This window comes from Pyricularia pennisetigena, chromosome 3, assembly GCF_004337985.1.
Source record: "Pyricularia pennisetigena strain Br36 chromosome 3, whole genome shotgun sequence".
In the NCBI taxonomy this organism is placed as follows: Eukaryota; Fungi; Ascomycota; class Sordariomycetes; order Magnaporthales; family Pyriculariaceae; genus Pyricularia; species Pyricularia pennisetigena.
Genome location: NC_043742.1, coordinates 1,760,105 through 1,775,987, shown reverse-complemented (window position 1 = coordinate 1,775,987; position 15,883 = coordinate 1,760,105). Strand labels below are relative to the sequence as shown.

The 15,883-nt window shown below is 52.5% G+C and overlaps 6 protein-coding genes across 6 annotated transcripts; 2 read left to right on the top strand and 4 right to left on the bottom strand.

Annotated features, from left to right (window-relative positions):
• Positions 1–385: 385 nt before the first annotated feature.
• Positions 386–1,761, bottom strand: PpBr36_02377 (uncharacterized protein; the record flags this gene model as incomplete). The annotated part of the gene is made up of 4 exons (XM_029889559.1): positions 386–964; positions 1,029–1,339; positions 1,413–1,575; positions 1,657–1,761. The coding sequence occupies 4 exons, from the start codon at positions 1,759–1,761 to the stop codon at positions 386–388; spliced, it is 1,158 nt and encodes a 385-aa protein (XP_029753991.1).
• A 614-nt stretch (positions 1,762–2,375) lies between these two features.
• PpBr36_02376 (uncharacterized protein) lies at positions 2,376–5,188 on the top strand (the record flags this gene model as incomplete). Its single annotated transcript, XM_029889558.1, has 3 exons — positions 2,376–2,393; positions 2,449–2,561; positions 2,617–5,188. The coding sequence occupies 3 exons, from the start codon at positions 2,376–2,378 to the stop codon at positions 5,186–5,188; spliced, it is 2,703 nt and encodes a 900-aa protein (XP_029753990.1).
• A 134-nt stretch (positions 5,189–5,322) lies between these two features.
• PpBr36_02375 (uncharacterized protein) lies at positions 5,323–7,203 on the bottom strand (the record flags this gene model as incomplete). Its single annotated transcript, XM_029889557.1, has 5 exons — positions 5,323–5,349; positions 5,440–5,899; positions 6,003–6,754; positions 6,839–6,880; positions 6,973–7,203. The coding sequence occupies 5 exons, from the start codon at positions 7,201–7,203 to the stop codon at positions 5,323–5,325; spliced, it is 1,512 nt and encodes a 503-aa protein (XP_029753993.1).
• Positions 7,204–8,018: 815 nt separating this feature from the next.
• Positions 8,019–9,413, bottom strand: PpBr36_02374 (uncharacterized protein; the record flags this gene model as incomplete). Its single annotated transcript, XM_029889556.1, has 3 exons — positions 8,019–9,079; positions 9,159–9,321; positions 9,381–9,413. The coding sequence occupies 3 exons, from the start codon at positions 9,411–9,413 to the stop codon at positions 8,019–8,021; spliced, it is 1,257 nt and encodes a 418-aa protein (XP_029753992.1).
• Positions 9,414–11,058: 1,645 nt separating this feature from the next.
• PpBr36_02373 (uncharacterized protein) lies at positions 11,059–12,030 on the top strand (the record flags this gene model as incomplete). The annotated part of the gene is made up of 1 exon (XM_029889555.1): positions 11,059–12,030. One exon carries the CDS (start codon positions 11,059–11,061, stop codon positions 12,028–12,030), a length of 972 nt encoding a protein of 323 aa, XP_029753987.1.
• Positions 12,031–12,548: 518 nt separating this feature from the next.
• Positions 12,549–15,400, bottom strand: PpBr36_02372 (uncharacterized protein; the record flags this gene model as incomplete). The annotated part of the gene is made up of 3 exons (XM_029889554.1): positions 12,549–12,904; positions 13,043–14,938; positions 15,172–15,400. Coding segments are annotated over 3 exons (2,481 nt in total), but the record flags the coding sequence as incomplete, so codon positions are not given.
• Positions 15,401–15,883: the final 483 nt, after the last annotated feature.

The window sequence follows — 15,883 nt, the reverse complement described above, 5'->3', positions numbered from 1 at the left end:
GGTACCAAGCAGCAGCCAGTGGCTGGAGGTGGCCCTCTCACAATGTTGACGCCGATAGTGCGCTTGTTTCTTCTCTCTTTTGCTCCCGCCGCCCTAGAAAAAAACAAGATGGGGATGAAAGGAAGCAAAACTCAAATGAAAATAGATAGAGCCCAAATCGTGGTATCGTGGACCGAGGAATTAACCCTGTTTTATCATCAACTCGCCCACATATCCACAGCAAGCTCCAAGAGAACCACCCCCAATGTTGATTCTATAGGAGCCGTTGGATAAAGGTCAAAAGACTGGTAGGACGACCAATGTCGAAGCCCGGCAAAGAAACCGTCCCGCCAGGCCTTGTTCGCATTGGGAAGAGCTTGGTAACCAGCTCAACAGATTTGAACGCTTAGCGACGGCCATGCGAGCGGGCAGCGCTGCCCTGCATTTGCTCGAGCTCGCTCTCGAGCTGCTTGATGGTAGCATGGGTGTGCTCAAGGTCCTTGTTGAGACGGTCGCGCTCGGCAATGAGCTTCTGCTCCCATTGCCTGAAACGCTGCTCCTCGATCTTAACCTGCTCGGTGAAGCGCTTGCGGAGCGCCTCCTCCTCCTCCTTGAACTTGGGGTTGTCGAGCTTGCGGGGCCTGGCCTCGCCGAACTTGCGGGTTTCCATCTGCTGTGCGCGGTAGGCCTCGTAGTGCAGCTCCTCGGTGGTGTGGATGAGGTCGAGCATGTGAGTGCGGATGAGAATGGAGCGCAGCTTCTTGAAGTCGCAGTGGTCCTCGTTCTCAACCTCAGCAACACCCCATGAGTACTGGCGGCCCTTGACGATACGGCCGTCGCCCGTCTTGACGTCCTTCTCGGAACCAATCACCGCAAAGGGCATGGCGGCCATCAGGCTGCGTGCATGCTGGGCAGCAGCCTCATCGTCCTCCTCGACCGGTGGCTGGTAGATCTTGATGCTCTGTGCATCAATAACAGCGCGAATCTGCATATCGACCACCAAAATTAGTATGATATATTGACATGTCCGCATATGTCAAATCACTTACGCGCTGCTTGAACCTGGCAAGGTCTGCCGGACTGAGAGTGTCGGCTTTCGCGATGACGGGAATCAGGTTCACCCTAGAGCAGAGGCGCTTCATAACCTCAATATCAAGGGGCTTCAAGGTGTGGCCTGTAGGGCGGATGAAGTACAGGCAGGCATGCACTCGCAAGTCGATCTTGTCCTGGCGGCGCGGCTGCTGCTCCTGAAGCATGTAAGACTCGTGCTGGTCGTCGAGGAACTCGATAATGGGCATCCACGAGTCCCTGTTGTTCACATAATCACCGAAGCCCGGGGTGTCGATAACCGTCAACCGAACTGTAGGATTTTGCCAACGTTAGTCTACTGTGCAAATATGCTCCTGGTACAGTCGCTAAGCGGGAGAATGTACCCTTGAAGAACTTCTCTTCGAGCTCGGCTTTTGTGATCTCAATCTCTACCGTCTTATCGATTTGCTTCTGGTGCCGACGCTTGTGATCGGCATAGTTCTTGATCGTTGTGGAGAACAGAGTGTTGATGAATGTGGTCTTGCCCAATCCCGACTCGCCAGCAACCTACGACAAGAGTAGACACGATCAGTACGCGTAAAAGGATGGCCACAAGGAGCTTTCCAGTCCTGCTTGATTGAACCATACCATAATAGTGAAGGCAGCACCACGTTTTGCCACAATCTTGTGCCTCTGGTTGGGCAAGTTGGCAATGCCAATGGGGGAGGCGCTCTCGGTCGCAGCGGGAGCCATGGCGGGCAGCGGTGTCTAAGACCGATGTGGTGGGTGTGATAAATAAACTAAGCAAAAGGTTTGTCCTTCAGATAATCGAGAACTTCCCCAACGCTATGCAAAACAAGGCAGGCCCGCAAACTTTTTATGTCGAGCGAGCAGTTGAGGGTTGAGAATGTGTAAGGGAGAGATGCTCAACTCGTATGTTGACAGTTGAGATGGATTGCGGGTATTCGTTACCGTTCCACCACTCACTTCAATTCAGGGGAGATTGGCAAGTCAAATTTCCTAAGGGTCGATGCACGAGCCATCAAGCCCATCTGCACCCACCGCGCACCCACCTAACCTTTTTTCACCTGAACGACCCCTGTCCCAGGCTTCCACCACTTGCTGCTGATGAAAATGTACCGGCACTTGAGACTAATCTATGTTTGGCTTAGCGCCAGTCGGGTAGAGGAACAAGTTTCAGCCGACCCCTCCAAAATTTCATGTCAATCCAACTTGTTGCCGGCAGCGGAAGGCGGCCCCACCAAAAAAGTTGTCGGCCGCGCCTGAAGCAGAATCGCTGCGGTCCTAATTTTCGAGAAAGTTTTGCGCGCATCGGCAGCGATTAAGTCTGCCACAATGAGGTGACGATGAAGACCGACTTCAAGGTGCGCATCTTTTTGAAAACAATTGTCTTCGTTCTCTGCTGACTTTATTCTCTAGTTTTCCAATTTGCTTGGAACAGTTTATTGCCGGGGCAATCTTCTTTTCAGCCCCGATGGCACGCACCTTTATTCCCCGGTCGGCAACAGGGTGACCGTATTCAACCTTGTCGAGTATGTAGTGTTGTTCCGACCTTGCTTTTGTTTAGTATATGCTGACCTCTCTTAGTAACAAATCATACACTCTTCCCTTTGCGCATCGAAAGAACATTGTTCGACTCGACCTGACCCCGCGCGGCAACCTGTTGCTCTCGGTCGACGAAGATGGCCATGCCATTCTCACCAATGTGGTTCGGCGCATCTCGATATACCACTTTTCCTTCCGAACGGCCGTGACCGCTCTATCTTTTTCTCCTTCCGGCCGCCACTTCGCGGTTGGCATTGGCCGCAGGATAGAGGTCTGGCAGGTGCCTCAGACTCCCGACTCGGCTACGGGCGACGACGGACTCGAGTTTGCACCGTTTGTGCGGCATCACAGCCATGCTGCCCATTTCGACGAAGTCCGTCACATAGAGTGGTCGCGCGACTCAAGGTTCTTTCTAAGTGCTTCCAAGGACCTCACAGCCAGGATATGGAGCTTGAACCAAGAAGAAGGATTCACGCCAACCGTTCTTTCAGGCCATAGACAGGGCGTTGTCGGCGCTTGGTTCTCACTGGATCAAGAGACCATCTATACGGTCAGCAAAGATGGGGCTGTTTTTGATTGGCAGTACGTCGGTCCGCAGGATAAGGAGGACGACGATATGGACGGTGCGGACGAGTCCGACTTGCGGTGGAGGATAGTAAAGCGACACTATTTCATGCAGAACAACGCGAGCTTGAAATGCGCCGCTTTCCATGCCGAGTCGAACCTTCTTGTGGCAGGCTTCTCCAACGGCATTTTTGGCCTGTATGAGATGCCAGACTTCAACTTGATCCATACTCTGAGCATATCACAGAATGGAATCGACTTTGTCAGCATCAACAAGAGCGGTGAATGGTTGGCGTTTGGCGCATCAAAACTGGGACAGCTCCTAGTGTGGGAATGGCAATCAGAGTCATACATCCTCAAACAACAGGGGCACTTCGACTCGATGAATGCCCTCGCGTATTCGCCCGACGGCAAGCGAATTGTTACGGCGGCTGACGACGGGAAGCTCAAAGTATGGGATATCGAGTCGGGCTTCTGCATTGTAACCTTCACGGAGCATACATCCGGCGTCACTGCTTGCCAATTTGCGAAGAAGGGGAACGTTCTCTTTACCGCGAGTTTGGATGGCTCAATACGAGCTTGGGACCTGATCAGATATCGAAACTTCCGGACTTTCACGGCGCCGACGAGGCTATCTTTCTCGTGTATGGCTGTGGACCCCAGTGGTGAAGTCGTGGCTGCTGGATCTCTGGATTCGTTTGACGTTCACATCTGGTCTGTGCAGACTGGACAGCTCTTGGACCAGCTATCGGGCCATGAAGGGCCTGTTTCTGCCCTTGCATTTGCGCCGGATGGTGGGTTGTTGGTCAGTGGAAGCTGGGACAAGACAGCGAGAATCTGGAGCGTCTTCAACAGGACACAAACTAGCGAGCCGCTCCAGTTGCAAGCAGATGTTCTCTCTGTTGCGGTCAGACCTGATTCTTCACAATTGGCTGTTTCTACACTCGATGGACAAATTAGCTTTTGGTCTGTGACGGAGGCGCAGCAAGTATCTGGCGTCGACGGGCGCCGCGATGTTTCTGGCGGACGCAAAATCACAGACAGGCGGACCGCGGCAAACGCAGGAGGGACAAAGGCATTCCACACCATTCAGTACAGCATGGATGGGAGCTGCCTTATCGCTGGCGGCAACAGCAAGTACATGTGTTTGTACTCAACCACCACCATGGTTTTGCTGAAGAAGTTCACCGTCAGCGTAAACCTATCGCTCTCGGGAACACAGGAGTTCCTGAACAGCAAGCAGCTGACGGAAGCTGGGCCGCAAGAACTTTTGGACGATCATGAAGCTTCGGACAGGGAAGACCGCATCGACAGATCTCTCCCCGGCTCCAAACGCGGAGGAGACCCATCTGCACGCACAACGCATGCAGAGGTCAAAGTCTCGGGCGTATCGTTCGCGCCTGATGGGGCCGCCTTCTGCGCAGCCTCCACAGAAGGCCTGCTCATTTACAGCTTGGATCATACTGTGCAGTTTGATCCTTTTGACCTGAACATGGAGATCACGCCCGCCTCGACCCTTGCCGTGCTAGAAAACGAGAAGGACTACCTCAAGGCGCTGGTCATGGCATTCCGGCTGAACGAGGCGGGTCTGATCAAGCGTGTGTACCAGGCCATTCCACACAGAGACATACCGCTTGTTGTTGAGCAGTTCCCACCAGTCTATGTTGCGCGACTGCTCCGCTTCGTAGCAGCACAGACTGAGGAGAGCCCCCATATTGAATTTTGTCTGTTGTGGATCAAGGCGCTGGTCGACAAGCATGGCAAGTGGCTAGCGGCGAATCGGGCCAAGGTCGACGTGGAGCTGAGGGTTGTTGCGAGGGCGATTGCTAGGATGAGGGACGAGATTAGAAGATTGGCTGATGAGAACGTCTACATGGTGGATTATCTGCTTGGCCAAGCTGAGAATAAGCCCAAGATCATCGAAGGGAGGAGTATAGATGACATACTCAAGCCTCTTCCTGCGAAAGGCGCGAATGCGGCACTGATGGACACGAACATGGCTCAAGAAGACGAGTCATCTGACGAAGATGGCTGGATTGGCCTGGATTAGAGGGGTTGATGGTAGGCTACTTGTTTTTTAACGTGGGAATAAAAAAAAAGATATTATACAAGGTATCAACAAACAACACACACACGCTGCAATGAATCCTTTTTTCGTTCGTCAAAGGTTTGATAAAGCGGCATCTACAACTTGGGCGCATCCGGGACATCCTGAAGCAGGTGATGACCAGCCTATTAGTAACGGTTTTTGCGAGAGGTTTTCTGACAGCAAAGGATAAGCTATAGTCGCTTTGTACGTACCTTCCAGGCCGACTCCATCCCGGTGGTTCTCACCCACCGCGGACCAGGTCCCTCGGCGGCATCAGCAATCAGGTGGTGGACCTTGTTCCAAATCTCCTTGCCCCTCAGCGGCAGCCTGTCTCCCAGCTTATCCTCCAGAGGCCGCGAGACCTGCTGGCAGACGGCAGCCGCGCGGACGAGCTTTATGGCGTGACCATCGTCGTCGAGGTCGTGCAGCCGGCTCACGAGGTCGACGATATTGCTGCTGTCGCCCGACGCAGCAGCATTGGTGAATTTGTCGTCCTTGGGCTTTGGCCTGTAGGCCGCGATCCGCTCCAGGGACAATGACGGCACGGCGCGTGCGGCGTACTGGACCAGGTCGATCCGGATCTTCCACTCGAGCAGCCGGACCTTGGCGGCCGTGGGGATCCAGGACGCGGCGTTGATGGAGAGCAGGATCGGGGCCACGTTGACATGGTGTCTAGTGTGGTTTTTTGTAAGCATCATTTAGCGAATCTCTCTCCAAGGAGCTTCAAAGGAAAAAGAAGAAAAAGTAAAAAATAACAAGACAGGTTTCGACGTACATGAGGAAGAAATCAAACTTGGCATGCTTCCCAGGCCTGGCGACAGCGGCGCCCGCGGCAACGTACATGGCGGCGTTGAACATCTCGACGGTACGCTCGTGCAGCTCCTCGGGCCTGACATGGACTCGCGCGGCCAGGGCGGCCATCTCATCGCCGGCGCGGGTCAGGACGCCGTCGCGCATCTTGTTGGCGTCCTCCTCCCTGGCGGCCGAGCTGATCTTTTCATCGCGGGGGATGGCCTCGTACAGGGACAGGATGGAGCCCATCTCGTGATCGGCCTGCTGCTGCTGCTGCTGCTGCTGCCGTTCCCTCGAGAGCCGCTCGGCGCCGAGCATGAAAGTGCACAGGTCATCCTTGTGCACGCAGGCCTGGGCCAGGGCCTCGGCGACGATGACGGGCTGGTCCCACTCGATGCCGTACATGAGCTGGATGAGCGGGTGGACGAAGCCGCCAAAGAGGCGGATGAGCATGTCGTCGGCCCGCTCGTCGCCCTCGGCAAACACGTACCGATTCAACACGTCCGCCACGCTCGACTTCTCGATCTCGCGCTGGAAGAAGGCCAGGAAGTCGGGGTAATACTGCTCCTTTCCCAGGTGCTGCTTGGCCGTGGCCCAGTCAGCGAGCTGCGTCGGGGTTGCGCTGGCGTGCGTGGGCTGCACCGGCCGCTGATACGATGCGTTGCCATCCCATGCCTTTTGTAGGGATGAAGGGCCGGCCGAGGTTCCATATAGGGAGAGCAGGTGGTGAACGATCTTTTGTGGGAGGAGTTTTCCTTGGTCAGTAGTCTGTTGATGGGGTGGGCCATTCTCTCTCTAGGAGACTGGGGGCTCTTTTACATGGTTGTGAAAGCCTTCTTTGTTGAAGAAGACGTGGTGCTCCTGCGTGTATTTGATCAGTAAAAGACCATCTTGCTGTGTTTTTTTTTTTTTTTTTTTTTTTTTTTTTTTCTCTTTTGGATGTCATGCCGAACCTCAAGGTCCTTCTGTAGAAGTTCAGTTACAGTCTTGGCCGCATCTGCATTCTGCGAGATCTTTAGGAGGCCCGTATTTTCGGGGGCAATGTGTATGCGGTTTGGAGTCGCCATTGTGCTTGCCCCTCTCATGATCTCATGTGACGTCAATGTCGGGCAGCTTGTATTACGATACTTTGGTATATTTCGTGTGTGTGGTTTGACTGTAGACAGCCAACCTCGAGGAAGCATCGGTTAGCCAGGGGCTCTTGTGCCCAATCGAGTGGTTTTCATATAATGTTACTTCAAATCTAATATCAATTTAGGAATTATATTTTTTTTTCCTTTCACATGGATGATCCTTTCTTTTGTAGGATGATGAGTTTCGGACTTATCCAAACGTGAACGCCGAAATGGGCATCCGCTCGCTTATTGTCGGTGACTATTAGTAATAGATCAGATGGAGTCGAATACAGTATTGTGTGTTCATGGTTACCTCATTTGAACCAGTTAGTTTGCTGTCTTGGCGGGGCACATCAAGTACTAACTACATAAACAGGGACTGACGACATGATTGTGACAAAGAAACAGACAAGAACCGATTTGCAATCCTCGGCCTTCGGTCTATTCGCATGCACGACCCCGGCAAGCCACACAACTTGAAGCATTGACATTTACAAATCATAACTTCCGGGCCTTCCCGCATCCTTGTCTAGATTATCTGATCTGATCTACATGAACTAGACTAACTAGTGATTGGCAGGGTCAACGCTGCCAAGCTACTTTAAATCGCACATTAAACTCTTGTCTTTCTGACAAGATCAAGGGACGACGACTTGTTTCAGTATAATATCGTCGCTGGCTTTCCTATAACCCACCACGTACTTGATAAAGTAAAGCAGGGTGCATGAGATAACCTTGCAAGCAAAAGCAATGCAGACAAGTATGCCGGCCGATGCTTGGCAGTCAAACAAAACATCACATCATCTACTTGTATTAGACAATGCTGATGAAAGCAAGCTTGATCAAGTTACTAGATCGTAGAGAATCTGCCTTCTCCTCAAACCCTAAACCAGCGACCAAATACCATCCTTTATCTCAATCATAACCTCCCGGTTCTCGTCAATAGCCCTCCGGCCGGCTTCGAGAATCGCAGTTGTCGCAATGGTGTTCTTGAGCGTGGGCAGGCCCTTTGCGTCGAGGTCCTCGGGCTTGAGCGATCCTGCATTGATGGCGCGGCAGCCGTCGACAAATTTCTCCATCGAAATGTAACCGTAGCCCGACTGGCCGGCAAAGTTACCGTCCTCGTCGGGCGCGTACTTCATGTAGAAGGGGTTGTACCACATGAGCTGCCCGACGTTGTCGTCGGCGACGTCGTAGCCGCGCTTGGCCTGGTCTATGCGGATCTCGCCGTCCTTGGCCAGGTAGTGGAAGTACTGGTTCGAGTGCACGCCCGCGCGCTGCGGCGCCGTCCACGACGCAGTGTAGACGCCAGTGGCGTGGCCGTTGGTCTCCTTATTCTCCCAGTGCACGAGGACCGTGATGGTGTCCTCGGTCGCCTCGTTGCAGCCTAAGCTGGTCGCGACGCCCTTGGAAGCAGAGGCCGAAACCTTGACCGGGACGTAGCCGAGCGGTGACGCCATCGAGTCGCAAATGTCAATGTGGTGGCTGTTGAGGTAGTAAGAGATGTCCGAGTCCACGCCGGCCCAGGCCTTGAAGGTCTCGAGTTGAGACTTGGGCTGCGACATGTAGCTGTAGAAGTAGTTGAAAGCGCCAAGCTTCTGCGACTTGAACCGGGCATCGGCATAGGCCGGGTCGTACCGCTTGTGGTGCTCGACGTAGACATAAACGCCCTTTTTGCGGGCAGCTTCGAGAAGTTCTTGGTGGTGCTTCAGAAGCTTGACTGCAGGCTTGGTCAACATTACATGGATGCCCCTCTCCACGGCGTACATGGCAATCGGATAATGAGTGGTATCAGGGGTGAAGATGGTGATGGCATCTCCAGGCTGGAGTGCATCAATGGCTGCCTTGTACGCATCCGGGTCAATGGCGTCGTCGGCGGGATACGATTCGAAAGAGGTGTCCAAGTTGTTATAAACCTGCTGGATATTCTTGTGAAGGTGCTCACCTGTTTGTTGAGTTGGTGAAACAGCATTAGCTTGATATTGTCCGCAACTCCCACATATGTTCTCAAGACCAAGACTTACGAATAGCACCAAACTTCTTTCCATTAACTCCCACCATGCCCAGTTTGCCGACCTTGCCTCGCCTGCGCAGGTCAAACATGGAAAGGCCTACCACGCCAACCTTCTTGTCCGACCCCGAGGCGCCACCACCAACAAACCCAGTGGTGTACTCGCCAGTGCCGACCTGTGTAGGATGATGTCAGTTCAAGCATAGACACTAACAAGCTAAAGGGAAAAGCTCACCATCAGCACGTTGAGGGGTCCTGCGTTCGCCATGTTTACAACAGACACGGGTTGTCACAACAAGAGACACAAACGGGTGGTATATAGTGTGTGATGTAAGAACCAGCGTAGGTAGTTGTGACTCTCGATGTTATATACAGGAACCAATTTCTTGCGGGTTGCGTATGTACAAGAGCGCAGGACAAAAGTGTGAAGAAGGCCAGGAACGGGACAAACAACCACTACTCAGACCATAGGGGGCATCCATCTGTATACATATAATAAATACTTTAGAACTTGAGCTCCCAGTCTTGTGCCGCCGTCGATCTGGTCTAGCCTCGAACAACAAATAACCAGTGGAGAACCAAGCAAAATTTTGGCGGGGAAGCGCGGGGAAATTTGGAGACTGTCCATTACTGACTGAACTAAATGATTTAACTTAACTTGACTTGACAGCAGGCCCACCCACAGAAAAAGCTCTGGTGGTGGGCAGCTACGGAAAGTTGAACCCGACGGAATGTCGCCGCATACTGTCGCAGGTTTTCGGCTCAATTGGCTATTGCTATATAGCAAATGGGGCTCGTTGTGATGTGATGACGGGATCGTGTGGTAGAATTATTCCGCTTGGTAGTCGCGTATCGAGGATGGATGTAGAGCTTCTTTCTGTTGTTTTCCAGCCGGGCTGTATGTACCCCGAGGTTCCCTACGTTGTACGGTGCCCCTCCCCCAAGTTTTTACCACTACGTAAGTACTGAATAAAGCAGAGTAGGGGTAGCCAACACTGCGGTCATTGGTGGATAATAAATCTCCCGTTGTTTTCCTCTTGACCGCCTGCCTGTCAGAACTGTTTCTGCCGATTCTCGGGATTGTACCCATTACTGAATTCCGGTACCGCCGGCTGGGTCCTCTCAATCAAATTAATTCTTGCAAGTTGAACTTCTACACAGCATCGGGTTTTCTCTTTATGTCGTGTTACAACCACATGCTAGATTTTCCGATCGCTATTATTGATTTATTGAGCTTTATACAAGCATCACAAACGTTACAACTTAGAAATTGATGATATGCCCTCGCAGAGAAAGTCTTCGCTAACAACAACTAGGTTAATCCCTGATTCTCCTTATAGGCTCGGCATATCCATATACTGTCAGTCTGAAGGTATAGGCCCAATGCTTGCTCTATCTCGTTCAAACAACGCGGGGTCTCTCCGACCTCAGGGATGTGCCTCTTTGCGAACCACCGTGTACTCCAAATTGCGACTGCTACTCTCATGGCGCAGTCTCTTGGCGCAGTCTCTTTTGCATCTACAGAAGCTTGGAAATTTTAATTCCAAACAACAACGCTGGTTGGCAGGGCACTTACGAAAATCAAGGGAAAAAACTGGCTTTTAAGCTCCCGGCAACATTTCGGCCTTGGTTGGTGCCTGGGGTAACCGACGGGTGTTCTCCATGTTCTCTAAGCAAATCCCGTCACACCCCGCCACGTCCCTCGAACTGCGGGCCCCTTTTTTCGCGTTGAAGATTATAAGCTCCTGTTTTCTTTCTTTTTCTTTTTCTTTCTTGTCTTTCTTTATCCTTGAACCCTATGTCTTCTTGCCTTCCTTGCTGTCGAGTATATATAGCCCCATCTACGTAGGTACACAGTCAAAGACCTTCCATCACACATCAACCTCCACACATTACATCCGCCCACGAAAACCATGAGCGCAACAAACGGCCAGGCCGGCAGCCGCCGCACCCTACCCTGCGGCATTTACGCCCCAACAATGACCTTCTTCGACCCTGAGACGGAGGAGCTCGACATCCCTACCATCAAGAAGCACGCTGAGCGCCTGGCCCGCGCAGGACTCGCCGGCCTCGTCACCATGGGCTCCAACGGCGAGGCGGTGCACTGCACGCGTGAGGAAAAGGTCGCCGTCACCAGAGCTACCCGCGAGGCTCTCGACGCCGCCGGCTTCCCCGCCGTGCCCATCATCGTCGGCGCCACCGAGGGCTCCGTCAAGGGCACCATCGAGCTGTGCCGCGCCTGCGCCGACGTAGGCGCCGACGCCGTGCTCCTCCTCCCTCCCAGCTACTACCGCGGCTTCATGGACGACGACGCCATCTCGGGCTACTTCCACGCCGTGGCTGACTCTAGCCCCGTTCCCATCGTCCTGTACAACTACCCTGGGGCCGTGGCAGGCGTGGACATGGACTCGGACCTCATCATCAAGCTGGCCGAGCATCCCAATATCATCGGCACAAAGTTCACCTGCGGCAACACCGGAAAGCTGACCCGCGTCGCCACCGCTACCAAGGCCAAGACGCCCTTCTCCGAGGGCTCCGGCTACATGGCGTTTGGCGGCATCTGTGACTTTACCGTGCAGACGCTGGCCAGCGGCGGCAGCGGCATCATCGCCGGCGGCGCCAACGTCATGCCCAAGGTCTGCGTCAAGGTCTGGAACCTCTGGGCCGAGGGCAAGCGGGACGAAGCCATCGAGCTGCAAAAGGTCCTGAGCAAGGGTGACTGGGTCCTGACAAAGGCCGCCATCGCCGGCACGAAGCAGGCCATCCAGAGCTATTACGGCTACGGCGGCTACCCCAGGCGGCCGCTCAAGAGGCTGGACGCCGCCAAGGTCTCGGCCATTGAGGAGGGCGTAAGGGAGATTATGGAAATTGAGAAGACGTTGTAGAGGGGCTTATGTGATAAGAAACGAAGTATAGAGACATTGTTCGGTAATTAAGGCGTGCATGGTAGACGTTGTGCATTGCGAATAAGTAAAGATGGTTTGTTGACCACTAATTCTCCAACATTTCTTGACGTACGTAAATGCCACTTACCAAGCATCCACGTGAGATCATCAAGTAGTACTGCTTTTCAGGTTTCCGAATGCAGCCAACCGAGCCCAGGCGCAATTGGCTGTACTATTAAACTACATTATCTAATCATACATCCCCTTTTGAAAACCCCTTATCATCCGGGTGCAAAGCTATTCTATCATGTCTCGGCTCTATCATGAAAATTGACTGTCGACCAGGCTCTTCATTCTTTTTTTTTTTTTGGTTCGTCCTTGTACAACCCACCCGATGCAACAGTACCTATAAGTAAAAAAAAAAAAGCGCGCACCTCAAAATTCTTGTCCAGCGGCATTAACCCCCATTCAAGATAGTCAAAGAGAGAGGATAGCAAAGAAAAAAAATCAGAACAAAGTTATACACCAAAACGCCGTGGGTCATACGCTGCGATGGACTTCTCGTCCACGCTCGACGTCTTCCCGTCCATCAGCATCTCGGCCATCAGAAGCCCGCAGGCCGGCGCGTTCTGTATGCCCCAGCAGCTGTGGCCAGCGGCGAGCCAGAGTCCCGGCGTCAAAGTTCGTCCAAACAGAGGCTCCTCGTCTCCGCCCTCGCGCAGCGGCATGTAGCACGCCTGCTTGTGCTTGACGGCCGCGTCGGCGAGGACGGGCGAGACTAGACCCAGCCACGTGATGATGTCGTCGCAGTGTCGCTCGTCGACCATCACAAGGTCCGCTGTGGGCGGAAGTTCGACTTCGTGGTCTACAGCTCCTGTTGGAGGTGGGGCATTTTATGTTAGATGATGCATCGTCTTTCAAGGTGGAAAACAAAAATTTCGGTAGGGCCAACAAGGTAAAGGAAAAAAACAAAAAAAAGAAAAAAACGTCTTCAGAGTTGGGACTGGCTTACCACACGCATACACCTCTTTGAACGGCCTGGCGTATGCTTCTGGATCAGACGAGACCAGCTTCTTGGAAGCTTTGACAACCTCGCCCCTGCTCAGCCGATGGCTTGGGATATATCCCCTTGGAAGGTTGATATTTGTGAAGACGGCATGCGGCGTGACATCCACCTCCCAGACGACGCTGTGAGCCCTGACGCCGCCAATCTCTGTCTTGGGCAAGAGAGTCGATGTCCACGAGCCCGCAGCCACCATTACGTCAGTTACATCGTCACACAACGTAGCTCTCCTGTTCGAATTTCGCTCGAGAATCTCAACACCGTGCACACCCTTGCCGTGGTCATAGTTGATTGCTGTCACCATGACTCCCTGACGAATGCATACGCCCCGTCTCTCCGCCAGTCTGGCCATCCAGTGCGTGAAGTGGTATGGGTGGACTTGAGCTGTGTCATTACTGTCACCTGCGCCTTGCTTCTTGTAGGATGAGACAAGGTCTTGGTTGATCCAGGTAAGATCGGGCGGAAACACACAGTTGTTGGGAAACTTCCCAGTGCGATCCTTGCGACCTCCTCTACCTCGCCGATTTACAGGAACGGGTTGCTTGACTGATTCGATAGTCGAGTTGGTACTCGCGGTTTTGGGTGGGATCGTGTTAATGGCGCTCCCGCTTCTGGTTAAAGGCTTATTTGGAGGCTTATCAGCTCCTGGTCTTTGCCGCTCTGATCGCCGTGGAGGATTAGCATTGCCATTGGGATTGGCATTTTTGCTTGCTGGAGTTGTATCACTACCGTGAAGAGTAGGCTCATTCCGCCTGGAGCTCACTGACCGCGTCGACCTTGGCTCACGAGCCGTTGCAGGGTTGGCAATCGGATGCTGATCACCGATTTGATCCAGGACAGTTCCATACTTGTCTTCTTTCTTGGGCTGGAGACGATCGTCTGGCATTTCGTGTCTTTTGAGCGAGTCATCGCCATTGAGATGGTCTTTGGCTTCTGAAGAAGTTGTTGCCAGAGGAGTAACCTTTGAATTTATAGTCTTGTCTTCACTGGCCGAAACTGCTCCATTGTTCAACATCCTATCATGTTGCAAGATCTCTTCAAATCCTCCAGTCTGGCCCTCCAATGATTGTTTTGGAAAATGGCCCTCACTGATTTTGTTTGATTGAATAGCCGCATCACCGATAAAGTAGTCTCCATTGGGCAAGATGGAGTGGGATTTCCACCTGGTCGAGCTTCCTGTGGAACAAGCAGCAAGTTCTCTCTGGAGCCGAAGAAAAGTATCTTCAGTTGGCCTGATATTTAACATCGTGTCTAAATGTTTACTCTGCGGTGCTGATGAATCCTTCGGCAGGCGAGGTAGCTCCGGGGCCTCTTTTCTCGGCGACGCTGACTGGGTGTCTACAACCTGGTTAGGAATTGTTCCTTGCGTTCTTTCTCCAGGGGCACCCGGATGTGGCAGTGGTGGCTTATCAGATGCCAATGGTGCGAAGGGGGGCTTCTGTAGTGATTTATCAGGAGTTTGCGGTGGGGTTCGAGAAGCATGGTTGAGCTTCTGTCTTTTTGCACCCGTCTTCTTGGCTGAAGATTTTGGGAATGCGGCTCTCTCCTTGTCAGGCAAGTCGTCGACTTTCAGCTTTGTGTCGATGGTGCCACAGCCTTTCAGCTTGCGGTAACCCCACCTCTTCTCGCCATCATGCTCGTTGGCGAGTTCTTCATGAAGCCTAAATGATAGAGGCACGGTTTCCACGGCCCGGTTGGCCCATAAACCAAGAAGACCGCCGGCCTTTCCCGAGGCGCTGGACGCAATACCGGCGGCCTCTATGATAGTGATCTTGTGGATCGCCGGATCGTACTTCTTGTGGCGTGTCAAGAAGTATGCAGTGGTACATCCGATGACACCGCCACCTGGGAAGAAGGTTGTCAGCCGGCGGTAAAATAAGTCATGAACGACAGATGAGGGTAAGGTCAATAGAATATAGACAGCTGAACAAATCAGTACCACCCGGTCACCTGACTAAGAGCGGCGTGGACGTGATGAGTCGCCAACAGTGGAGACGAAACCAGCAAAACCAGAGAAGGCGCTGAATTTGGTTACTGCATCAATCAAGCATTGGAGGTGAAGAAAAATGCGAACGAACCGATGATGACGATATGCCTTGGTTTGCTGTCCATGGGTGCATTGGGCTGGCTGACCCGGCCGGGACGTGGAGGTCCTGACCGGTTCGGGTGGTGGTCTGAACTTAGTAAGACTCGGCCGGCGTAATGCGTGATTTTGACCGAATTCGCCGGCAAAATCAGTTTCACTCCGGTAGGTCGGGTAGCAAAGCAACTCTGGTGGCTGTGATATTTGATGGACCCAAACTTGACCTGAAAGTAGCAAAATTCAAATAGCTGTCACTTTAATACATGGATATAAACGACCGAATGTAAACAAAAAAAAAAAAAAAGAGGCGAAAGCAATTTGCACAAACGAGTTGACGATTTGACTGCAAACAATCAATCGCGACGCGGTCACGCAACTCAACCCATCGCGCGTCACTCCAACACACGTGACCTTTGCATTCCGTCACGTGCTTTGATATTTCCTCCTGCTTCCTCGGCTCTAGAATTACTACAATGTAAACAAGCAATACAAAGTGTAGCAGTAACCCTCATATTATTTGCAAAACTCGTATAATTACCAGTTACAGGACTCTATCTAAGTTTGCCGTAACCAAGGTATATTGGTATGTGGACTTGTTGGTTGATTGGTAATCTGACCGTTTTCTTTTTCCCGCGTGAGGGGAAAAAAAATAATGAGGGGAGGGGTCCAATGCATTGTCAAACAGTTGATGGCTTCCAAATGTGGTA